The sequence below is a fragment of the Hemicordylus capensis genome, chromosome 5 (assembly GCF_027244095.1).
Source record: "Hemicordylus capensis ecotype Gifberg chromosome 5, rHemCap1.1.pri, whole genome shotgun sequence".
Taxonomy (NCBI): domain Eukaryota; kingdom Metazoa; phylum Chordata; class Lepidosauria; order Squamata; family Cordylidae; genus Hemicordylus; species Hemicordylus capensis.
The window spans coordinates 150,976,972-151,000,516 of record NC_069661.1 but is presented as its reverse complement, the minus strand read 5'-3'; the positions used below and the strand labels follow the sequence as shown (position 1 = coordinate 151,000,516).

General features: G+C 42.8%; 1 protein-coding gene across 1 annotated transcript in view; it reads right to left on the bottom strand.

Annotated features, from left to right (window-relative positions):
• LHFPL3 (LHFPL tetraspan subfamily member 3) overlaps positions 1-23,131 on the bottom strand; it is a 442,507-nt gene extending 419,376 nt beyond the window's left edge. Inside the window, exon 1 of the mRNA XM_053254159.1 lies at positions 22,235-23,131. Within this exon, the coding sequence (XP_053110134.1) occupies positions 22,235-22,727 (493 nt within the window). The 5' untranslated portion in view covers positions 22,728-23,131. The remainder of the gene's footprint in view (positions 1-22,234) is intronic.
• Between the last annotated feature and the right edge of the window lie 414 nt (positions 23,132-23,545).

The following is a 23,545-nucleotide window of genomic DNA, read 5'->3' as shown; positions in this document are numbered from 1 at the left end:
TCAACATCTTTAGGAGATGGCATAACCTCCCTAAAGGCCTGCCTGGAAGCAGTAATGGGCTGGATGAGGGAGAATAAACTGAATCCAGATAGGTTGGAGGTACTTATTGTGCGGGGTCAGAACTCCAGAGACGATCTTGATCTCCCTGTTCTAGATGGGGTCACGCTTCCCCAAAAGGAACAGGTTCGCAGTCTGGGAGTACTTCTGGATCCACACCTCTCCCTGGTATCTCAGGTTGAGGCAGTGGCCAGAGGGCCTTTCTATCAGCTTCGGCTAATATACCAGCTGCATCCATTTCTTGAGATGAACAGCCTCAAAACAGTAGTACATATGTTGGTAACCTCTGGACTTGACTTCTGCAATGCGCTCTATGTGGGGCTGCCTTTGTACATAGTCCAAAAACTTCAGTTGGTACAGAATGCGGCGGCCAGGTTGGTCTCTGGGTCATCTCGGAGATACCACATTACTCATTTACGGATAGAGCTACACTGGCTGCCAATAGGTTTCTGGGCAAAATACAAAGTGCTAGTTATAACGGCTTAGGCCCTGGGTACTTAAGAGACCGCCATTTCATTATGAACCCCACCACCCACTGAGGTTGTCTGGAGAGGTCTGTCTCTATTTGGCACCAACTCGACTGGCGGCCACAGGGGGATGGGCCTTCTCGGTCGCTGCCCCAAGACTGCGGAATGCGCTCCCTATTGAGATATGATCCTCCCCATCTCTGACAATTTTTAAGAAGCATCTGAAAACCCACCTCTTCATCCAAGCTTTTTCAGCTTTTAAAATTTTTTAGTTTTTAATCTGTGTTTGATTTTTAAATTGTTAAATTGTTTTACGTTTTTGTATATGTTTTTAACTTGTTTTATGCTACTGTTAACCGCACAGAGATGAAAGTTTGGGGCAGTCTACAAATTTGATAAATAAATAAATTTCACTGAAACTTAGATTTAAGTGAAACTTAAACGTAGATCACATCCCTTTACCAACTGTATAGATTTTTTTCTCAGCAATCTGAAGGAGATACAATTAAGAGCCAAGCTGTAATTACTTTTCCAGAGGGGTATGAGAAAGGAGGCTGCAATAAAGATAGAAGTCCATGTTTTGCCAAGAGACAAGAGCCCATAATTTCTCTCGCAGGGATATAATCTAACCATCTTGATTAACACTTTTCAAAGCTACAAAATGAGCTCTCTTTGAGATTATCCATTGCTCTAATTTTCTCTAGGGGTGTAGTAAGGCAAAGATTTAGTGGCTTCATTTTAGTAGGGAAATCCCTGGTGGACATCTGAAAAACATTGCTTTAAGTTAGAGAACAAGACTCATTTTGAGTCACTCATTGAGGCGGTCTGTCAAAATCTGGCTGAGGGAGCCTAGCCCGATTTTGGCAGACCATGAGAACCACTGGGCTCGCAGCCGAGCCTGGTCTCATGGAAGCGGGTCACCTGCTTAACTATCCCTCCCGAAAGCCCAGGTTAGCGGAGTGAGTGCTCCGCTAACTTGGGCTTTCTGATCGTGAGTTGCTGCTGTGCGGCTCTGCACTGTGCGGCTCCGCACTCCGCACTAAAAAGCAGCCTCCCAGCTCGGGGGTCTCTCCAGCATGACCTGCACACTCGCGCAGGGCATGCTGGAGCTTCCGGGGGCCACGCAGCCCCCCAACTTCCCAGCCCCCACCACTCCATAATGGAGCCAGCAGTCATGTGGGCGGCCAATTTGGCCGCCCGCAGCTGACTGATGGGTCATCTGCGGGGAGAGTGGGCTAAGCCCGCTCTCCCCGCTAACCCCATATCAGCGGTACATATCATTATGTACCAGTACATGAAGTAAATGTTATAAACACACTGCGTGCATAGATCAATTTTTTTCCAGTGCAGATCTCAATGAAAGTCTCTCACTGGTTTTTTGTAGTGTGGGTCAGGGAGCAACAAGAACATAAGAACAGTCCTCCTGGATCAGGTCCAAGGCCCATCTAGTCCAGCATCCTTTTTCACACAGTGGCCCACCAGATGCCTCTGGGAAGCCTACAGGCAAGAGTTGACGGCATGCCCTCTTTCCCACTGTTGCTTCCCTTCAATTGGTATTTAGAGACATCTTGCCTCTGAGGCTGGAGGTAGCCTATAGCCCTCAGACTAGTAGCTATTGACAGACTTGTCCTTCATGAATCTATCTAAACCCCTCTTAAAGCCATCCAGGTTGCTGGATGTCACCACATCTTGTGGCAGAGAATTCAATTGGTTAGTTATGCATTGTGTGAAAAAGTACTTCCTTTTATTGGTCCTAAATTTCTTGGCAATCAGTTTCATCAGATGACCCCGGCCAGTTCTAGTGTTACACAAGAGGGAGAAAAATTTCTCTCTATCAACTTTCTCTATCATGTCTCCCCTCAGTCTTTTTTCAAAACTAAAAAGCCCCAGATGTTGTAGCCTTACCTCATAAGGAAGGAGTTTCAGGCCCCTGATCATCTTGGTTGCCTTCTTCTGCACCTTCTCCAGTTCTACAATGTCCTTCTTAAGGTATGGTGACCAGAACTGTACTCCGTACTCCAAATGTGGCCACACCAGAGTTTTTTTTAATAAGGGCATTATAATATTATCAGTTTTATTTTCAGTCTCCTTCCTAATGATTCCAAGCATGGAATTCTCCGTGCACTGAGTCAACACTTTCAACAAGATATCCACCATAACCCCAAGGGTAGGGAATAGTCATAGAAAAGACTGAAGACAAGGGATATCCAATAAGCACAGAGTGTTTGGTGGTAAGAACATATCTTTTTAGCATACTTTCCAGTAGGCTTATGAGATCACCCGGCATTCCATGTGTGTGCCCATGTGTCCGTCTCCCCCTACGAACTTTGAAGAGCATGGACCAATATGAATCAAATTGGGTGCAATTGTAGTGACACCTCAGCGGCATAATTTGTTCTGTCATCCACTCCGATTCAAGATGGCAGATGCATAAATGTTTGAGGCACAAGTGGGCTAACTTGTGGACCATCTAACCAATTTGAACTAAATTTGGTACAGTGGTAGTGAGTGACACATAGGGACACCTCAGTGGTGTAGTTTATATTGATGCCATCCACCCCAATCCATGAACCATTGACCATTGAGTCACAAAAGGTGTACCTTGTGGACTGCCTACTGATTTGAACCAAATGTAGTCCAGTTGTAGGGATAGTGAAAGCAAGATAGGCAGATTAGTTCTTACTAGAACAACTTGTTTTTGGGGTACCTATAGGGATTTGTTACATTTTCAGGAAAAGGATCGTAAGTTAAAAAGTTTAACTGAAATACAAGATTTGGTTAGAGATTGGTTTCAGTATCATCAGTTAAATGAGATATATAAGAAAGACTTTAAAGTTGGATTTGAGGATCAGACTTCAAATTTTGAGAAGGAATTATGTCAAAATGATGAAAAATTAGTTTCTAAAATTTATGAACTGTTGCTTCTAGAGGAGACAAGAGAGGAAGTGGTTAAAACGACTATGATAAAGTGGGCTCAAGATGTGGGGCGTAATATAGAAATGGCAGCCTGGGAAAAGTTATAGAAAAATGATTTAAAATTCACTGCATGTTATGCTATAAAAGAAAACTATTATAAAATGATGTATAGATGGTATCTGACACCAAAAAAATTGGCATTAATGTATAAAAATGTTTCAAACAAATGTTGGAAGTGTGGACATTCTGAAGGCACCTTTTTTCATATGTGGTGGACCTGTGGGAAGACTAAAGCCTATTGGGATATGATATATTAAAGAAAATATTTAAAATGACATTTCTTAAGAAGCCATAATCCTTCCTGCTGGGAATAACACAAGGTGTAATCTCTACAACTAATTTAACATTTTTTATGTATGCTTCTACGGTGGCCAGAATTATATATGCACAGAAATGGAAGAGTAATGAACTGCCTTCAAAAGAAGACTGGCTGATAAAAATTTTGGAATATGCGGAGATGGCAAAACTTACAGCACTAATAAGAGACCAAAACTTGGAATGTTTTAAAGAAGATTGGAAACCATTCTTGTTGTATCTAAAGAATTACTTTCCTACTATGGACTTTACAGCAGGATTTGAAATTTAGTAAAAAAAATGCAGGTTGGGTAGATTAGCTATGTTTGTAAGGGTTTGAATTTATGTTTTGAATTATTATTATAGCAAGGGTAAATTTTATAGTTGATGATTCACGAAGAGATGTGTGCGGGAAGTCCACCTTTTTGTGTGTATTTGCAATGAATGATAATATTACTACTGTTAAAATTAATAAAAATTGAATTTAGGAAAAAAAGAACAACTTGTTTTTAATTTTCTTCCTCAATTCCAAGTAATGCCTTCAAAGTATCTTACAAAACAATCTAAAATGCACAACTTTCATCAACAGAATTTAAAGCATTAATAGCTTCAGCCGCGCACCTGTGGGAGGCTGGATCTGGATATCTTGAGAAGGTATAGGGCAGAAGTGATGTTGGGAAGGCACACGTCAGATGCAGGAGGACAGACTGTCCCCCCCCCTCATTGTATTTTAATGGACTGCTGAGCCTATTGGTCAGTCTGATACTTGTATTGGTCATTCTGATGCTTGTATTGTGCAGAGGATGTCATCCCTTTAAGAGGAAGGGATGCTGAAATGAGAAGACTATATGAAGTTGGGAGGGCTGGCCAAGGAAGAATCCTTCATAGAGCCTAGGAGCCCCAAGGAAGTTAAAACAAGTTCAAAAAAAGAGGCAATACAAAAAAATAGATGCGAGTACAAACTCCCTCTGTCCTCCATTTCTTTTGCAGAAGGTATTTGACTCAGGGCTGCTCTAATCCATACTATCTATATAAATGTAGTGGTTTTACTTTAACCTTGTTATCTCCCTCGCCATTCCTTTCCCACCACCCCTTTGTTTCTGTCTGTATTAAAAGCTTTAATCCACTTTTTTAAAAACTGGTGTTCTATTATCTTTACCAATGAACATGATGCATATTATTCTGCAAAACACAAAACAAAACAGAACTCAATTAAAATTTAAGAAGAAGATACAGGCAGAAATAACAAATTTGTATGACAGTTAAAAGGCAGTCAGAATAAGGACTGGTGGTTTGGGCAATGGGGCATCAGCAGAGATAAGGAAGCAGCGTGGAAGGACATAACTGTAGAAAGAAGGGCAAAGAGACTTTGTATAAGTCTGGATCAACTTTATTACCCTGTTTTTTTCACATTACATCTTTAAAATATAAAATCTACTGCTAAGGAATATCACTACTCCATTAATAAAAAGTGGATGCCTCATGTGTGGGTGGCTGTGTACCAAAACTGATCAAGCTAGAGAGGATACTTGATAATGAGGGCTAAGGACCTTGGATGTTTGCAGCAAATGTGGGGCTTTTAATCTTTTTTGAAAAGCTGTGTTGATAAAATAAATGAGAAACTTGTGCGGGGGGAGACAGAATCTGGCCACAAAAACACCAGGAGGTAGTATATAGAAAGACTGAGTGGAATGAAAGCAAAGCAAGTGACAGCTGGCCTGAAAAACTGCAGCTAACTGTATACTTTGTGGGAGAAGCAAGGGTTACAAACTGAATCACAGACTAATTTCTGAGACAGAAGAAGAAAATATAGCTGAGCAATATAAAACAGGCAACAGTCCATAGGCACCAAAAAAAATCATACAGAGAGCAAAGAGAATGGAGTTATATAAGAAATGAGGAAAGCACTGTATTTGAAAATCTTTCCTTCCTTCTCTTGTAAAGAAGAGGGAGAAGAAAATAAGGCACTGGCCTTATCATACTGTAGTAAATCATACACACGGATGCAGAGTGTCCAAGTTCAGAGAGCAGCAATTATTTAAAGTCAGAAAAGGAAGTGTAGGGACTTACAGAGAAGTGAAAATTACGAGTGTGAATGCAGTAACAGAAATTATCTGAGGACAGTTACTGTTGACAGCAGAAGCTACACAGAAGCAAAGTCAATAATTAGTTTAAAAGAAGCTATTCTTTTCCTCCCGTATCATGTTCGCAAGTTCACGTCCAGTCCGGCGGAAATGTTCAGGGTTGTGAAGCGGCTAATGTGCACCCCTTCTCCCTTGAATCAGTATTTGGAACCAACAGTTACTCACTGTGACGTTTTAAATGAGTTTTTTTTGTGGACAAAGTCTCTTATTCAGGCCGAGTTGGATTCAAACTCCATAATTGTAATAGAGTCTGATGCTGAGGTGTCCAGCAGCTCATCAGGAAATGGCATCTCTTCCCTAAATGCTTACCTGGAGGCAGTAATGGGCTGGATGAGGGATAACAAACTGAAGTTAAATCCAAATAAGACGGAGGTACTTATTGTGCGAAGTTGGAACTAGGGAGACGATTTTGATCTGCCAGTTCTGGATGGGGTCACATTCCCCCAGAAGGAACAAGTATGCAGTCTGGGGGTGCTCCTGGATCTGAACCTCTCCCTTGTGTCCCAGGTTGCGGCGGTGGCCAGAGGTGCTTTTTATCAGCTTCAGCTGATATGCCCACTGCGTCCGTTTCTTGAGATGAATGACCTCAAATCAGGGGTACATATGCTGGTGACCTCTAGGTTGGATTACTGCAATGCGCTCTATGTGGGGCTGCCTTTGTAAGTAGTCCATAAATTGCAGTTGAATCAGAATGCAGCAGTCAGGTTGGTGTCTGGGTCATCTAGGAGAGACCATATTATTCCTGTGTTGAAAGATCTACACTGGCTGCTGATAAGTTTCTGGGCAAAATGCAAGGTGCTGGTTATTACCTATAAAGCCCTATAAAATGGCTTAGGCCCTGGGTATTTAGGAGAACGTTTTCTTCACCATGAGCCCCACTGCCTGTTAAGATCATCTGGAGAGGTTCGTCTGCAGTTGCTGCCAACTCGTCTGGCATCTACTCGGAAACGGTCCTTCTCCGTTGCTGCCCCTAGACTTTGGAATAAGAGCCTTCCCATCTCTGGCAACTTTTAAAAAGGCACTGAAGACACATTTATTTACCCAGGCTTTTAATTAGATTTATAGTTTTAATGTTTTTAATGTTTTTAATTGTTTAATTGATTTAAAGTTTTAAATGATTTTAATTGTAAACTTCCCAGAGCTGCAAGTTTTGGGCGGTATAGAAATATGCTAAATAAATAAATAAAATGTTGTAAGACTCAGTGGAAGAATTTTATAACTCAAAAACACAGAAGAGTATTTACACAAACCCTCCTAAAGGCAGCAACATATAAAACAGAGGCAATGAGAGAAAAGTATTCAGTTTAAGTTCATTTACCAGGCACTAACAGCATAAGAGAGCCAGCATAGCATAGTGGTTAGAGTACTGGACTAGGACCTGGAAGACCAGAGTGTGAATCCCCATTCAGCCATGAAACTCACTGGGTGACTCTGGACCAGTCATGTATTTCTCAGCCTTACCTACCCCACAGGGTTGTTGTGAGGATAAAAATAACCACGTACACTATTCTGAGCTCCTCAGAGGAAGAGTGGAATATAAGTATAATTAATAAATAAAATAAATAAAAATATAATTTCTAAGTGTGTTCCATGGGTTGGTTGATCACACTCCAAAACCTATACTTCACTTCACCTTCCGTAACATTTAAGATTTTAGAAAATTCAGACCAGATGTACAGTCCATTGCCCTACAAAAAACAGGCATCTCAAAAGCTTAATTACCTTTAATTATACTCAAAATAAGTGTCATTGTTTTCAGTGGAGAGATGGGTCTCTGGAAAGACAAGCAGACAGCAATGTTCTACTTTTCTGTGTTTCATATCACGACTTGCTTTTCTTTTCATAATGCTCATGTTGAACAGCAACATTTGTTGGCCATTTAAGCAACTCCATCACTAATACTCCAAACCATAATTAAAAATACAGCTGCCCACAACAGGGGGTGGGGAACCCCAACACATAAAAACCAACAACTGTGAGCAGCAACTTCCCATGCTAACAAGCTGGAGGGGCAGAAAACAAGCCACAGCTGCTTCAGTACCAGCAACTGCTCTCTCGCTCCCTTCTTGCCAAGCCCCAACTGTAATTGAGCTGTGTGAGCTGATCATTCATCTGCTAAAGGTAAAGTTGTGCGTTGAGTCAGTGTCGACTCCTGGCAACCACAGAGCCCTGTGGTTGTCTTTGGTAGAATACAGAAAGAATACAGAAATACCATTGCCATCTCCCACGCAGTATGAGATGATGCCTTTCAGCATCTTCCTGTATCGCTGCTGCCTTATATAGGTGTTTCCCATAGTCTCGGAAACATACCAGCAGGGATTTGAACCAGCAACCTCTTGCTCTGAAGGCAAGTAACTTCTGGATGGAAATCCCCAGCCAGGCAAATGACAAGGGCTGGAGATTTCCCTCCCCTACTGGACAAATAACCAGCACACATAGATCAATTACAGCTGAGAAAGAACCAGAAGGGAGTCAAAGCATGGTTGTTCATTTTCCACCCCTCCAGCTCATTAGCATTTTATTTATTTATTGTTTGGTTTTTATACCGCCTTTCATAATGCATCTCAAGGCAGTTTACAAAAGTTAAAATAAAATTCCATAAAAATTACATTTAAAACCTTAAAATCAGTAAAACAGTAAAAACCATAACATACCAAAAAAACCCACCATTAAAGAGAAAAACAGAAAGACGAAAGCTGAGAGACGTGGCAGCCCCTAATGGGTAAAAGCCTGAACAAATAAAAAGGTATTTAATTAATTTTTTAAAACAGCCACAAATTTCAAGGAGCAGACATTCACAGGGAGAGCATTCCAGAGACTGGGGGCAACAACAGATAAGGCCCTGTCCCGTGTGCCCAGTAATTTAGCCTCTCTCAACATCAGCACACAGAGCAAAATTTCCTCTGACAATCTTGTTGAGGGGGCAGAAACCCTTGGGAGCAGGCAGTCCTTCAGGTACGCAGGGCCCAAACTATTAAGGGCTTTAAAGGTAATAATCAGCATCTTGAACTGGATTTGGAAACAAATAGGAAAGCAGTGCATCTCTCTCAAAATAGGTGTAATATGCTCTTAATGAGCAGTTCCAGAGAGAACCTTGGCACACAGCTGCATTTTGCACCAACTAAAGATTCCAAATATTCTTCAAAGGCAGCTCCATGTAGAGTGCATTGCAGTAATCCAGTCACGATGTGTCTAAGGCACGGGTAACCATGGCCAGATCTACCTTCTTGAGAAAGGGACAGAGCTGGCGCAGTAGCCGAAGCTGTGTAAAGGCACCCCTGGCCACTGCCTCCACCTGAATATCCATAAGTAGAGGGTCCAGTAGCACCCCCAAGCTGCACACCTGCTCTTTCAAGGGAAGTGCAACCCTGTCCAGAGCCGGTTGAATCACACTGTCCCGGTTGGCTTTTCTACTGCCCAACACCTACATCTTACATTGATTTAACCTCAGTTTGCTAGCCCACATCCAGCCCATCACCCCCTCCAGACCTTGGTTCAGTACATCCACTGCTTCTCTAGGATCAGATGTCAGGGAAAGGTAGAGTTGAGTGTCATCTGCATACTGAGGGGGATGGATTCATGTTAGATGATCACAACTCCTCCTCCCCAACCTTAAAAGCAGGGCTGACCTAGGATCAGGAAACCTGGTGGGCAGAGCTGGGAGAGACCCTCACCACCAAGCTTGCCCAACCAGGTCTCAGTCACACATACCAGGTCAGCATGCTCATCCACAATTAAATCATGCATGAGAATTGTTTTTGCATTTACTGACCTAGCATTCAACAGAAGAACCCTAATTCTTGAGGGAGTGTTCCCAGAACTCCCTGGAGCTGTAGGAATGTGAGAAGAGCCAGGAAAAGGAATAGGCCTCAGTTGCCTAGTCCGTTTCCCTCTGTAATGGCCTGCCCAACTCCCACTGGCATAACTCTCTCTGCCCGCCACGCAAGAATTACCTGCCCCCTGACTACCCCCAGCTCCCTGCTCTCCCAGGCACATGCTAACCACAGATAGGAAGAATTTTTAAAGGCAGAACTCAATTAATAGTGCAAGGATTGTACCAATTAATACTGTAGTACAAGGAGTGTAACGGAAGCAAAGTTCTCTTCATCTCCCAGACCACTGGGCAGTAATTTCCTGCACACACCAGGATGTGTTGCTTGGTGAACAAGGCTGCTTGAAGGGGCACGTTGTTATCGCCATCCTCCTTGGAGACCTCCAGGTATTCCTCAGTGATTCCGCTCCTTTTCAGCTTCTGTGCGCCAGGCCAAGAGCCCTTTGGCTTGCAACAAATGCTCACACTTTTGGCAAGGCGCCTCCTTTGAGTTGCATTACTGCAGGGGGGCGGGGTAGAATGAGCTCACTGCGACATGGGCCACTATTGGCTGTCACCAACAGTCAAAGGAAATGCCAGGAATGAACAAGTATGATAAAGATCCCCTCTTCAGAGGAAGAGGGAAGGGAAGAATGGAGAGGTGGAGAGCCAGAAAAACAAGTGCAGAGGAGAAGGAAGACAGAACCTCTCCAGGCACCAAGAAAAAGAGAAAAATAAAAGGAGGAGAGAGGGAGAAAGGTGACTCATGAAATCAACAAGTATTCCTCATCATTCTGCTCATCAAAAGTGGAGGAAGAGGATGACTTATTCAGGCACAAAGAAAGAAAGAGAGAAGGCAGGGAAAGGAGGTCAGCAGAAAGGGAGACAGGTGACACATATAACCAACAACGGTCCCCTGTCATTCCACCCACCAATTCTTACAGGCCTTCAGCTAGTAGTCCAATAAAAGGTAACAAAGGTGTGCAAGAAGATGACGACGAGGGTGGAAGGAAAAGCAAAGCAAAGTTGTTTTAATAACAGAAGAAGGACAAATGTAGAGCCAAGGCAGAAATAAGGGAGAACATCTTAAAGGTAAGACACTAGACATGAACAATGGTCCAAAACAGAATGACACAAAGGTATGTGGAGCGAAAGGGGATAGTAAAGGAAGATAATCATATGTAAATGTTGTTCAGTAGACTGAGGATAACCAAGCAAGTCAAGGCGACACAGTCAGAGAACGTAGCTATTTTTAAAAAGCAGGAAAATGCCAAACAAAGAAGAGAGTATACACATGCAAAGGGTAGAATAGGAGAAGCACTGTAAGGTGGGGGTGGGTGGGATCTCAGATATATGTTAATTAAGCAGCAATCACGATAAAGTGTAGAAAACAGCTGCATGACAAGGTCTGAGTGTTGCTGAATCAAACAATGAGCCGAGGTTGTGCACATGACCTCTTACCTGGGTGGAAGGGGAGGGCTAGTAAGGAGGCAGGTTCCTGCCTGCCTCGCCACACACAATCAACACTCTCCTCTAGGCTCTGCCACTCGCATAGCACACAAGTGAGGTCACTGAGAGTGGCAGAGCAGGGAACCAGAGGAGGAAGTCCTCCAGCATCCCTCAATGTTCCGCTCCAGGAGCTCTTGCTGTCCAGCTCAGTGTATGCTTAGGCTAAATTCTGCCCGAGCAGATACACAAGGCACCAAGGTTACAGGTGCGCTCACACCCTTAACCCTGGCTAAAGGCCAGGGTAGAAAGTCAGGCTGGGTGGGAGGGCATTACTGGGATCGGGATCGATCCTGGCACTGCACCTGAGCAGCCAAGCCCAGGTTGGGCTGCCCTAGCCTGGGTTAGGCTGCTCATATTTAATATATCTTTGTGTGTTTAAGCAGCCTACAGATTACCAAAGGCAATAGGGCTCTCCTGTTATTGCTGCTCAGCAACTAGCATATGACCTCTGGACATCATTTAACCCCCTGCCTAAAAGAGTTCCTCAGAGTACCAAATGCATCATTAATTCTGAAACAAGTATGATAACAAGAAAGCGCTATTGCCTTCATGTCCTGCTTGTGGACCTCCTGGAGATATCAAGTAGGCCACTCTGGGAAGCAGGGTGCTGGACTGACTTATGACCTTTGGTTTGATCCAGCACAGCTCTTGCATAAAAATACAAGTAAAAACATATCCAATATAATGTATAGAGTTTTGGGTTTTTTTAAAGGTGAAAAATATGCAAATTCAAGTGTTTGCAAGGGTCTCTACTTATTTTATTTAAATGTGTTATATATCGAATATGATTAGATCATTTCTGTGATAAAAATATAATATAAAACATTCTGTTTTGCTATACTTGCAGCCTATTACCTATATCTTAAATGGAGATTTTGGCTATTTATACCAACAGGTTTCAGCCCAACAGTAATCAAATTACATTTGACAAGATCCTTAACATTGTGTCTAATCCAGTAAGAATAGTTTGCCTGATCAGCTCTCCAAAATATTAATACTTTATCGGCTATAAATGAGATGAGAAGGTAGAAAAGGAGACACCAAATCAGTGCTGTACTCCAGTCATATACATTTTTAAGAAGGGGGCAATGGAGGCAATGTTTTGTGCCTCACACATGGAAGGGGTCACTTCAACACCGACAAACAGTCCACTCCCACTGAGAAGAGGAGTTAGTCCCTCGGCCTCTCAGGGTCTTCAAAGTGTCTTTAAAAGGATCTTATTGCCGAGTCATTTCAGATACATTCCAAGTTACAGACAGCCAATTAACTAAGCATAAAAACCTTCTGTAAGATGTTACATAATGTGCTTGTTTCAAAACAACTCTTTATTTAAGATAAAACTCTTAAAAAGATACCAACTCAAATCTGCCTGTTTCTTCAGTATACAACAATCCTCCTGTTATCCATGACCTCCACTGCTTAAACCAGAAAGTATCATTTCTGCAAAAACTCTTAGTCTTGACAAACATGAAAATGAATTTTACTCGATGTACTTTAGGCAATTACGTTCTTGTACTTCAGTATTATAGCTGTAATTTCTTTCTTCCAACATAATTGCAATTTCGTTCTAGCCATCCACAAACCTGTTGTAAAAAGTAAATAACTGATAGCAGCTAATAGCACAATTTGTAGTCTTTTCACACATCCTTCTCAACTTGGGAGTAGGGGTGTGCACAAAACCTGGTTGCCCAGTTTGGTTCAAGCCTGGACTGGACTCAAACTGAACCAGGCATGTTTGGTTTTGTGAACCTGAAACAAAAATACACACCCCAGTTCAGGTTTGGAGGGATTCACGAGTTTAATTTAAATATATATATTTATATTTATATTTAAAAAACAGAACTCACGTCTGCCCATTGGGCATGCGTGGTGGCCTCCAAAGTGGCCACCGACATGGGGGTGAGGCTCGGAATAGGCTGAAAATGACCACTGCCACGAGGATGAGGCCCAGAATGGGCCGAAGACTGCCCAAACTGGGCAATTTGGAATATAATGAAGGCCGGTGGGGGAGGGGGGACTTCTGGAGAAGCCCCCAGAGCGGTGGCAGTGAGTTCTATTTCTGTTAAAAATATATATATATTTAAAAAAACAATTCAACTTAGAACCCCCCGGAAAGGACGGTGGAGGAGGGGGTGGCTTGATATCAAACCAAACCGGGGTGAGGGAGTTCCAATCTGATACTGAGCCATCAAACCGAACTGGTTCAATGGCAAACAGATTCGTTTCCGATCTTGTTCACATCCGTACTTGGGAGTGAAAACAAGTTTACAGTTTGTTTCTCTGTTTCAGCACTGTGACCTTACTATCCTTCATAGTGGGGTCTTGTTGGTTTTCAGCTATTGTATCCACATCTCATCACACTTCAGATCTTCATTCCTGAAATAAGCCAACTCTTTCCCTCCCACCACTGGCCCGCCTTTGGCCTTGTATTGCTAGGTGCCAGATTTCTAACCGAAAAACGCATCTATTAGTGAAAAGAAATAAGCTATTATGGTCTCATTAAAAACATCTAGACTTCTTGGTTCAATTTCTACTTTGTTTTCTTATTTAAAAAAAGAACCATTTCCCCACATCAGAATTTTTTTTAAACAGTGAGATTTCTGTTTCTAGAGGTTTTCCACAGTTTTATCCCTAGCCTTCTTGTATATGATTCCATTAGGATTTCAACCAATGTAGTTCACTCTCCCACACAACATGACCTTCACTCCCTATAACCTGAACTGCTCCACCACCACCCTCCAAGCAAGCAGACACAGAAGGTGACTACAAATGGCCATTTACCATAATGTGACAGTCTTGGAAAGTCAGTCACCAATATCTTCCTGTGAAGGCTCATTATCTACCTAGAGTCTGAACAGGCACAATGCACTTTGAAATGGCACAGTCCCTTCTACAGCCTCAGAATGCTACAGACCCGACCTGCAACACAGGCAAAGGGTTCTTTAACCATCTCTAGAAAACTGCAGATCAGGTTAAACGACTATGTTAACAATACAATTCTTAGTTAGTAATATGTATATAAAAAGAGAAATACAACATGCATATTAAAATTGTTAAGAAATGACAAAATCCACAGAAATACTTGAAAATTACCAACAAAAACTTTTATACTTTTTTTAAAGTTAGAGTTTTTAAAAAGTTTTTATAAAAGCTTGTTAATACATAAAAACAGCAATAAATATCCTAAAGTCCTGATGGTGTAAAAGCTTTCAACAGCTAGTAGACCACAATTACTCTCGTAATTGTCCTCGGTATTAAGTCTTCAAATAAAATAGCTCAACCCTGTTAAAATTGCTTATATCCCCTGCTTTGCTACTATACATGACTCCTTTCTAGCCCAGAAAGCTTTTCATAATTTCTCCAAAGTGTATATTTGTGGTCCACTTCCACACATTTCTTCTACAACATATTAATTTTTTATTATAAAAGTTAAATAAATCATCAAATCACTTATCAATGTATAGTGGGCTTACCCATCAAAAACATGGAGTCAAACATCTCATTGCGGAGGGCTTGAAGGTCAATTAGACCTGCTACCCATATCCTCTTTTATACTTGCTATGAAGCCCTTTTGGCTTCTTCATTGAGGAGATACTGAGTCAGCAAGAAGCACTCAAAACTCCCCTACTAACTTACTAAAAATTATTTTGTTAACATAGTACTTATTCCTGATCTTCTAGTTTTATAGTTTTATTTTGGATCAGGTATATTCCTCATTTGTTAAGGTCCTTAACCATCTCCCCTATGAGGGACAACATAAGCTATCTATTATTCTAAGGTAAGATTCTGTTGTCATTTGTGATACATCAGTACTTTCTAGTAGCTATTCTGAAAGGTAAGCTTTTTGTATAACTTTAATCTGACGCTGCAGGACAGTGTGCAGAATGGTGACCCATTCCAAAAAGGACTTGGAGACCATTTCAAAAAGGACATATTACTTTGGCTTTTTGCAGAACGTGCAGGTCTGTGTTAGGATCCCAACCCAATTCAATGGCCATTTGTATGGATAAAACTTCTGTTTTAGCTATTTGAGTAAAAGTCCCAAAAGTGCTTCTCAGAAGCAATATATAAGGAACCAATCAGCCTGTATTTTCTCTGCCATTAATTGAAATATGTCAACAATAGCATATTCCAGGTACTTTTTAAAAAATGTATCAAAGTACAGGGCACAAATATCCCCATCTTCCACTGTTTATCACATTGTTATCCGTCCCTCTTCTTCACAGAGCTCAAGGCAGTATACAAGGACAATCCTTTGGAATATGATCCCTGCTGAAATAAGAGCATCTCCTTCTCTGTTTTCAGGAAGACTGTCAAGACTCAACTGATCTCACAGGCTTTTAATTAGAATTAATTTTACTTTGTTTTAATAATTTTTATGCTACTACTTTTATTTCTGTTTTATGCTACTGTTTTAATTGTTTTGTGTATTTTAATCTGTGCTGATTTTTAAATATTGTTTTGAATTTTGTTCACTGTCTAGAAATGTACATATCAGGTGGTATTAAAATATGATAAAATAAATAAATAAATAAATAAATCCTATTTTATCCTCACACCAAGTTAGATTAGATCAAGAAAAGCATGCATAAGATCCCAGGTTCAATCCCCAGCATCTCCATGAAGGGCTGGGGGAAAACACCTGTCTGAAACCTTGGAGAGTCACTACCAGTCATGCAGACAATACTGAGCTAGTAGTCTGGTAGCATCCTACATTTCTAAGAGATGAAATTCATGGTATCACCCAAGGCATGCACATTTCAGCAACTGCATCTAGTACAGAGATTTAGCGAGAGCCTCTCTCACATACTGCTGTATAAAACCTCTTATGGAGTTCCAAATTTTCAGCATCTTGTGTCATTTACATTTCTGCTGAGTTTAGTCCTTTCCTTAAGGATATGAGGGAATCACAAGATGACTTCAAGCAAGATGTGTTCTTTTTGCTTCATGAAATGTATGGAATCTAACCAAGAAAGAGGAGGGGTGAGGGAAGAAATGCACATAGAGCTCATCATGAATTTAAGCTGATCATTTGACTTCCATGCATCTCAGAAATACCTAAGCAGGTAATTGCAAAATAGAATTAACCTTTAATCTCCCACTAGATTAGAGGTTAGGCTCAATATAGTCAGATACACCTTCCAGAGAAGATTAGTTCCTCACGGTGAAAGGACAATGCCCTTGGTAAAAAGAAAGTCAGTCAAAGTACAGCATGCATTTATTGATTACTCTCAAGAAGAGAATATGTTAAGTGTATTACTAAAAAAACCATTAGTTATTAATGACGGGCATTTTGATCATCTTTATTATTATGACTGTGGACAGCATGTGGAGGGAGAGCTTGTAAACTGGAAGGGCATGAAGTGCATAGTGGTGCTTTGGACATTCTGCACTCCCCTGCAGGACCCCTGTCCTTGAGAGCTGAGCAGGATTTGCCTTCACTCTTGGACAGTGTTCCCTAGTACTCTGCTTTACTTTCTTCCACAGGAGTGAATGGCAACCATTCACTTAAACAGGTGGCAGTAAAGGGGAGCCACTTGGGAATACACCTGCTCCCACCCCCAGCATTCCTGACTTTTGAGAATCAAGTCCATCCCTTCATCTGCAGAGCCCAATTGTGGTTATCTCATACTGGGATTGACAGAATATTTAGAACTGCTTTTGGGGATTTTTTTTTAAATAAGTAACGTTAAGGGCAGAGACCATAGCTCAGTTATAGAGCATATCCTTTTAACTGGAGGGTCCAGAAGGTGGTGCTGGGGGACTACTGCTCAGTTCTGTGGCCACTGGCCTGTGGGATCCTGCAGGGTTCAGCCTTGCCCCCCATGCTGTTTAACATCTACATGAAAACGCTGGGAGAGGTCATCCGGGGACTTGGACTGAGTTGTCAGCAATATGCGGAAGACACTCAGCTCTCTCTCTCCTTATCACCTGATCCTAGGGAGGCAGTGGATGTCCTCAATCAGGGGCTGGAGGCCATGATGGGTTGGATGTGGGCTAATAAACTGAAATTGAATCCAGACAAGATAGAGGTAACGTTGGTCAGTAGGAGAGCCAATCGGGATGAGGAGATTTACCGGTTCTGGATGGGGTTGCACTCCCCTTGAAGGAGCAAGTACGCAACTTGGAGGTATTACTGGACCCAGCTCTGCTTTTGGAAGCTCAGGTAGAAGCGGTGGCCGGGGTGCCTTTGCTAGTGCGCCAGCTGCGTCCCTTTCTCGAGAAGGCAGATCTGGCCACAGTTACCCATGCCTTAGTCATGCCATGGCTGGATTACTGTAACGTACTCTATGTGGGGCTGCCCTTGAAGAATATCCAGAAACTGCAGCTAGTGCAAAGTGCGGCAGCTAGGGTTTTATCTGGAGCTGCCCGGTGGGAGCACATCACACCTATTTTGAAAGAGCTGCACTGGCTACCATTTTGTTTCCGGGTCCAATTCAAGGTGCTGGTTTTGACCTTTAAAGCCCTTAACGGTTTGGGCCCGGGATACCTGAGAGACCACCTGCTCCCAAGGGTCCGCTTGACGAGGTCATCTGAGGGGGCTCTGCTCCGGGTGCCAACAATGAGGGAGGCTCGGTTGTCATGCACGCGGGACAGGGCCTTGTCTGTTGCTGCCCCAGACTCTGGATTGCTCTCCCAGTGGCTATTTGCTTCTCTGTCTCCATCACAGCTTTTAGAAAGCATGTTAAATCCTGGCTTTTTACCCAGGCTTTTATATGATTGTCTCTGCTGTTGCTCTTTGTATTTTGTACTGTTTTTATGCTTGCATTTTAAATTTTTAATCAGATTTGTTTTATGTTTTTAGCTTTTTCTTTTTTTTTTTTTTGTCTTTTTTACAATCTTGTTTTTAAATTTTGCTGTAAACCGCCTTAGGATTGTTTTAATGAAAGGCGGTATATAAATGTTACAATCAATCAATCAATCAATCAATCAATCAATCAATCAATAAATGCCAGGGATTAACCCAGAGACCATCTGCATGTAAAGGCTCTTTGGTAGAAGGGCTGGGAAAAGCCTAAAACACTGCAAGGTGGAGTAAACCATACTGCCCTTGATGGACCAATGATCTGACTCAGAACAAAACAGCTTCATATCTTTGCAGTGATCAACTGCAGCTCATGGTTTCCTTATCAGACTCCACTGCGTATCACACAACATAATGCTTTAATCAAAATTACATATTCCAAGCTGTCATCACATGTGACATTAAGAAGCGCATTCAAGTCTCTCTTGCACTGCTTGTGCAATGCATTCTCCCAACACTAACATTCTTGTAAAAGGGGGAAAGACAAATGTATCTCCTTCTCAATGTAGAATTTACATTAGAATCGGAACCAATGAGACCATGAAACATCCTGTTTTCAAAGGGCCACAAAAAGTTGGTATGTTTACTTACAGTAAAGTAACTTTTCTTTACTGAGTTAGCCAGCTAGCCAGGAAAGTTCAGTTACAGGACTTAGCTCACAAACTAGTTTAGACAAACCTTTGCAGTGCATATTCTACAGGGTTGATTCAAAATTGGCAGCTCCATATGACACTTCTCTAGGCCAACACACACACACACTCTCAATATCTTGGGAATGCCTAGGTTTTACTTCTACTCCCTCTAAATGTATCCCTTGTAATGTATAATTCCAGGGACGTAACAAGGCTGAAGTGGGCCCAGAGACAAAATTTTAAAACGGGCCCCTCGCTGATATACACACACACACTTCACATGTGACTTGCCTCTGGGGGGCCCCTCGAGGCATGGGGGCCCCCAGGTAGCTGCCTCCCCTTGCCTAATAGTAGTTACGCCCCTGTATAATTCATTAGAAGAGTTTGAAAAATCACTGTTTTGTCCCTGAATTGTATGGACAAGGACTGCACACACATTCCTTAATTATGGCTGACACTCCTGAGCCTTCAGTCATCACTGATACTCCTGAGGCTTCATTATTGTCGAGTGCCCAGTGTAGGGCATTTTATAAATAATAATTATTCATATAGATAATGCCAGTAAGCAATTGTATACATCAAGAGCAAATGTCAGTCACCAATACAGAATTCCACAAAGATGCCCCTGAAATTCAACCAATTAATCAACAGAATGCTGAAACCCAAAAGAACCATTTACAGTTCTACCATTACTGTTGTAATATCCATGTTTATTCTTGCACTTATCCTTATCACTGTGCAAAACTGTGTGCAAACACAAGAGAACAAAGTAGCTCATAGCTGGCTAAGGACTTGTCACTACAATGGCTTTGTCACTGAACCTTGAAGATAGTTTTGCACTCCTCTTCTCATCAAGATCACAGACTCTGTGTTATCTTGTCAGCTGCCCAGTCCTAGGCTTGCAAGACAATTTCTATAAAGAGGTCTAATGCAAACAGACCATCTGCTTTCTACTGGCTCAGCCACTCTGATGTCAAAGCAAGCCCAGAACCTTACAGCTATCCACTGAAGGAGAACAGAAGGATCTCATGCACATGTTTTTGCTAAAATGAACAGCATAAGTATTTTATATATATATTATCAGTTACAGATGGAAACTGACAACATCAGCTGTTATATATAGAGAGTTCCAGCAATTTATCAACAATTTGCATTTTGAAAACTGTAAATAATTGCATATGTTCTCACAAGAAAGCTAGAAACTGAAACACTGCAGTGTTGTTAAAGCCCATCATAAGGACAAGTAGTGCATAATTATTTCAAAGCACTTTTTCCCATCCCCACCATGTATAATATACAAATGAAAAGACATTATCTCTTAATAGAATTTAGGAATATTCAGGACAACTGATGATTTAAATCAAAATCTTAATTTAAAACTAAGATTAAAAAACAGCATTGTATGCTGCTTGTTCTTTAACTCGCAAAACTTAGAGAAAACAATAAGACTACAATTGTAGATGCTTTTCCCCCAAAAAGAATTGTGTGTAAGTTCATTTGGGGTTTTAGAAAAGCATTTCACTTATATTCATCATCACTACAAGCACAAGTCAATCCTATATCACTAGAAACTTTCACCATTCTTTTGCACTTGGGAAAGTATGCACAAATCACATACTCAGCTCTGGAATGCATGCAGAGGAGTTTGGCTGAAACAGTTCCAGCTTAAGCACCTTTGGATATATTGTCTTTTGATTTTAAACACCTTATTCCTACAGCAAAAGTTTGCATGTTCAGGAATTCTTTTTGGCAGAAGGCCATATGCTTGGGTTTCATCTATCTGCCTCCCCAAAATCAATCAACTTTTCTATTCAGTAAGAGTTGTCTATTGCCCTCTCTGACCTGGATTGCAACCCTTCCTACCAATAATATTTAATAAGCCAATCCTATGTATGCCTCCTTGGAATTATCCCATTGAATTCAATAGGGATTACTCCCAAGTAAATATACATAGACTGCAACCTAAATTTTGAAACTCAGAATCTCATCTAGGAAGTTCAAAGCTTTATCATTTGCTTCTTCCTCCTTTCTTGAAGCTGAATGAATTGGCACTTCAACATGACACACTACATACATTACTCCCCCCTCCACCATTTTCAAAACACCCCTCTTTTTTCAAGGGCAAATTTAAGCCATTCCGAATATTACACCACATGCCAAGGAGCTGATTAGGTACCATGGCAGATCTGGCCACAATCCAATTCATATTAATGATATCCTTACTAGCCCAACCCATACTATCATCTTCAATGTAGGGAAGACACTTATAATTGGCTGCTCTTGTTACTTAGAGGATTTTTTAAAAATGATCTGGGTATTTGGTTTTGCATTTTAGATGTTGTAACAGAAAGGATTTCTGCAATTCCTTGCTCCCTTTTGTCATATTAGAAACACAGTTTTCTCTCTATCAAGCCCAAATTACAGCTTGCTTTCAGAAGTGGGGAAAACACCAAAGGCACTCAAGAACGCCAGGCTGTGTATTCCCATCTCTTCCTTTCTTGAAGAAGTCACAATGCTTCATATAGTAATTACAGGTGAAGGCTCTCCGGAGGCAAAAATCAGAGGTTTTCCCCTCACTGTACTGGAGGAAGCGAAGTAAAGATTTCAAATCCAAACATCCCAGCTACCTCTCAACCTGAACCGAATAACAAGACTTTGATGCAGCTTTCCCTCACCATAGCAAACATCACTGAAATCTATACCACAGTCAAATCAAGAATAGAGGAACTTTCCTTGTCTTGTGGGATTTTGTTCAACTGTTCCCCAAGGTTCTCATTAGAATTTCCTTGTGACCTTTTATTTAAGTACCAGCTTCTGCCAGAGGAGAGACTTTCACTGTGAACTAGAATACTGTTCTTACTATTGCAAAGCCTCCCCTTTTCTTGTGAAGATACTACGGTAATCGGGAAAATGCACAGCAGCAGTCTTATGTTTGCAATATTGGTTAGACCATAGCCCAGCATAGATGCACACAGACATAAAAGACCTGATGATAACCTAAACCGTGAAAATGACCAATACAGGTGCATCTGAGTGTAGCGGGAGGGAGCTGTAGGATCTCTTTTCTTTCTTAAGAATGGTTTCCAAGCCCAGGCTTCTTTATTCCATGCATTCGTTTGGCTATGTGACGATGCTTCCCTACACCCCATAGTCAATTACACACCCCTTCCTGAGCAACACATTCCCCGCTGTGGATATCCTTGCCATCTTTGAAGACCTTTAAGTTTATCTCTATTAACTACACAGCCTGCAAGGCTGTTTAACCCGTGAAAACCCGCTCTGTGCTCGGAATTACGTTTCCTAATCTTCCAGTATGAGGAAACGGCGGCTTGACTCCTTTCCTGACGTTCGTTAAACCCCGCATCGCTTCCGATGCATAAACTCCCTCCCTGGGGCCGATTGCTCCCCAGCAAAGACCCATGCAAGGTTTCTGGCCCTCCTCCCACAGTCCCTGCTAACCCTTTCGTGACCGGTCAGCGTTCGGACGCCCGAGTCTCTTCCCTTCCAGGCAGAAGGCGCGGTTTTAACCCCCGACTCACCGGAGGTCAGCTGCATCCAGGCACAGATCTTGTAGACGGTGGCGGTGTTGCAGAAGAAGAAGAGGATGAAGCAGGCGATGCAGGCGATGATGAGCACCATGGAGAGCCCGATGAAGAAGGAGGCGGCTTTGAAGGCTCCCGAGGAGAGGCTGGAGAAGTCCGTGAAGCTGCCCTGGCAGTTGAGATCCCGGGAAAAGCCGCTGCCCGTGCAGAAGTGGAAGAGCCCGAAGTAACCCGCCTGCGGGGTGTCCACGCCGTCGCCGATCCAGTACGGCTGGAAAAAGCACACCACGTTGACGATGGCAAAGCAGATGGTGAAGATGGCCCAGAGCACGCCGATGGCCCGAGAGTTCCGCACGTAGTTGGTGTGATACAGCTTGGCCGCCTCCTGCGCCGGGAGCATCCCCCCTGGCCCGGCCGTCGCCACCCCCGCGCTTGCCACCGCGCCCCCGGCAGAGGCGGCCGCCGGCACCGTTACCGCCGCTCCGGGCATCCTCGCGAAGAAGAGCCCCCTTCGGACTCGCCTCGTGTGCCGCAAGCGCCAGCCCCGCTCCGCCCAGCCTCACACGCTCAGCAGCAGCAACGGGAACGGCGGCGGCAGCATCTCCTCCTCCCCGCGGACCAGCGCGCTTTCCTCCAAAGCCCGCAAGGCAGGCGGGCGTCGGGCGACACGCGGCGAGGAGGCGGCTGCTTGCTTCTCCAGGAACGAAGCGGGGAATGGACTGGCCCAAGCGCCGCCGCTGCTATCCGCGGGAGAGAGAGCGACAAGTGCACTCAACACTCCCCCTAGCGCAGCGCTGTGCTGTGCTAGCTAGCTAGTCCGGCTCGCTCGCGGCTTTTGCTGCGCAGTCGCACCTAGGCTGCAAAAGGGAGAAGCAGGAAGGGGGGCGCCTCTCAAAAGTGAGCACGGCGGGGAAGGTTGTGAGGAGGAGCTGCCTCTCTCTGGAGTGAGGGGGGCGGCGCGAGAAAAGGATTCTGGGAAGCGAATTCTTTGCCTCCTTCAGGTGCTCTGCTCCCACAAAAGGCGGGAGAGTATGAGCAGAGCAACAGGCGGGTGTCTGCAGAGGGTCCTTTAAAAAGGGGTGTGTGTGTGTGATAACGCCACTTTTTCTTTCTTTTTGGACCCTCTAAAAAGGATAGGCGGGGGCGGGGGGAATCAGTAGCTAAAGTCTTCTCACAACATTGGGGACAGCTGCACCTGTTGAAATGCTTCCCATCATGCAGCAGTCCTACCAGAAAACAAGGTGTCAACTGTATCAAAGAAATGGACTGAAAGGCAAGTGAGGAGTGCTGTAGGAAGAGAAGGGGAAC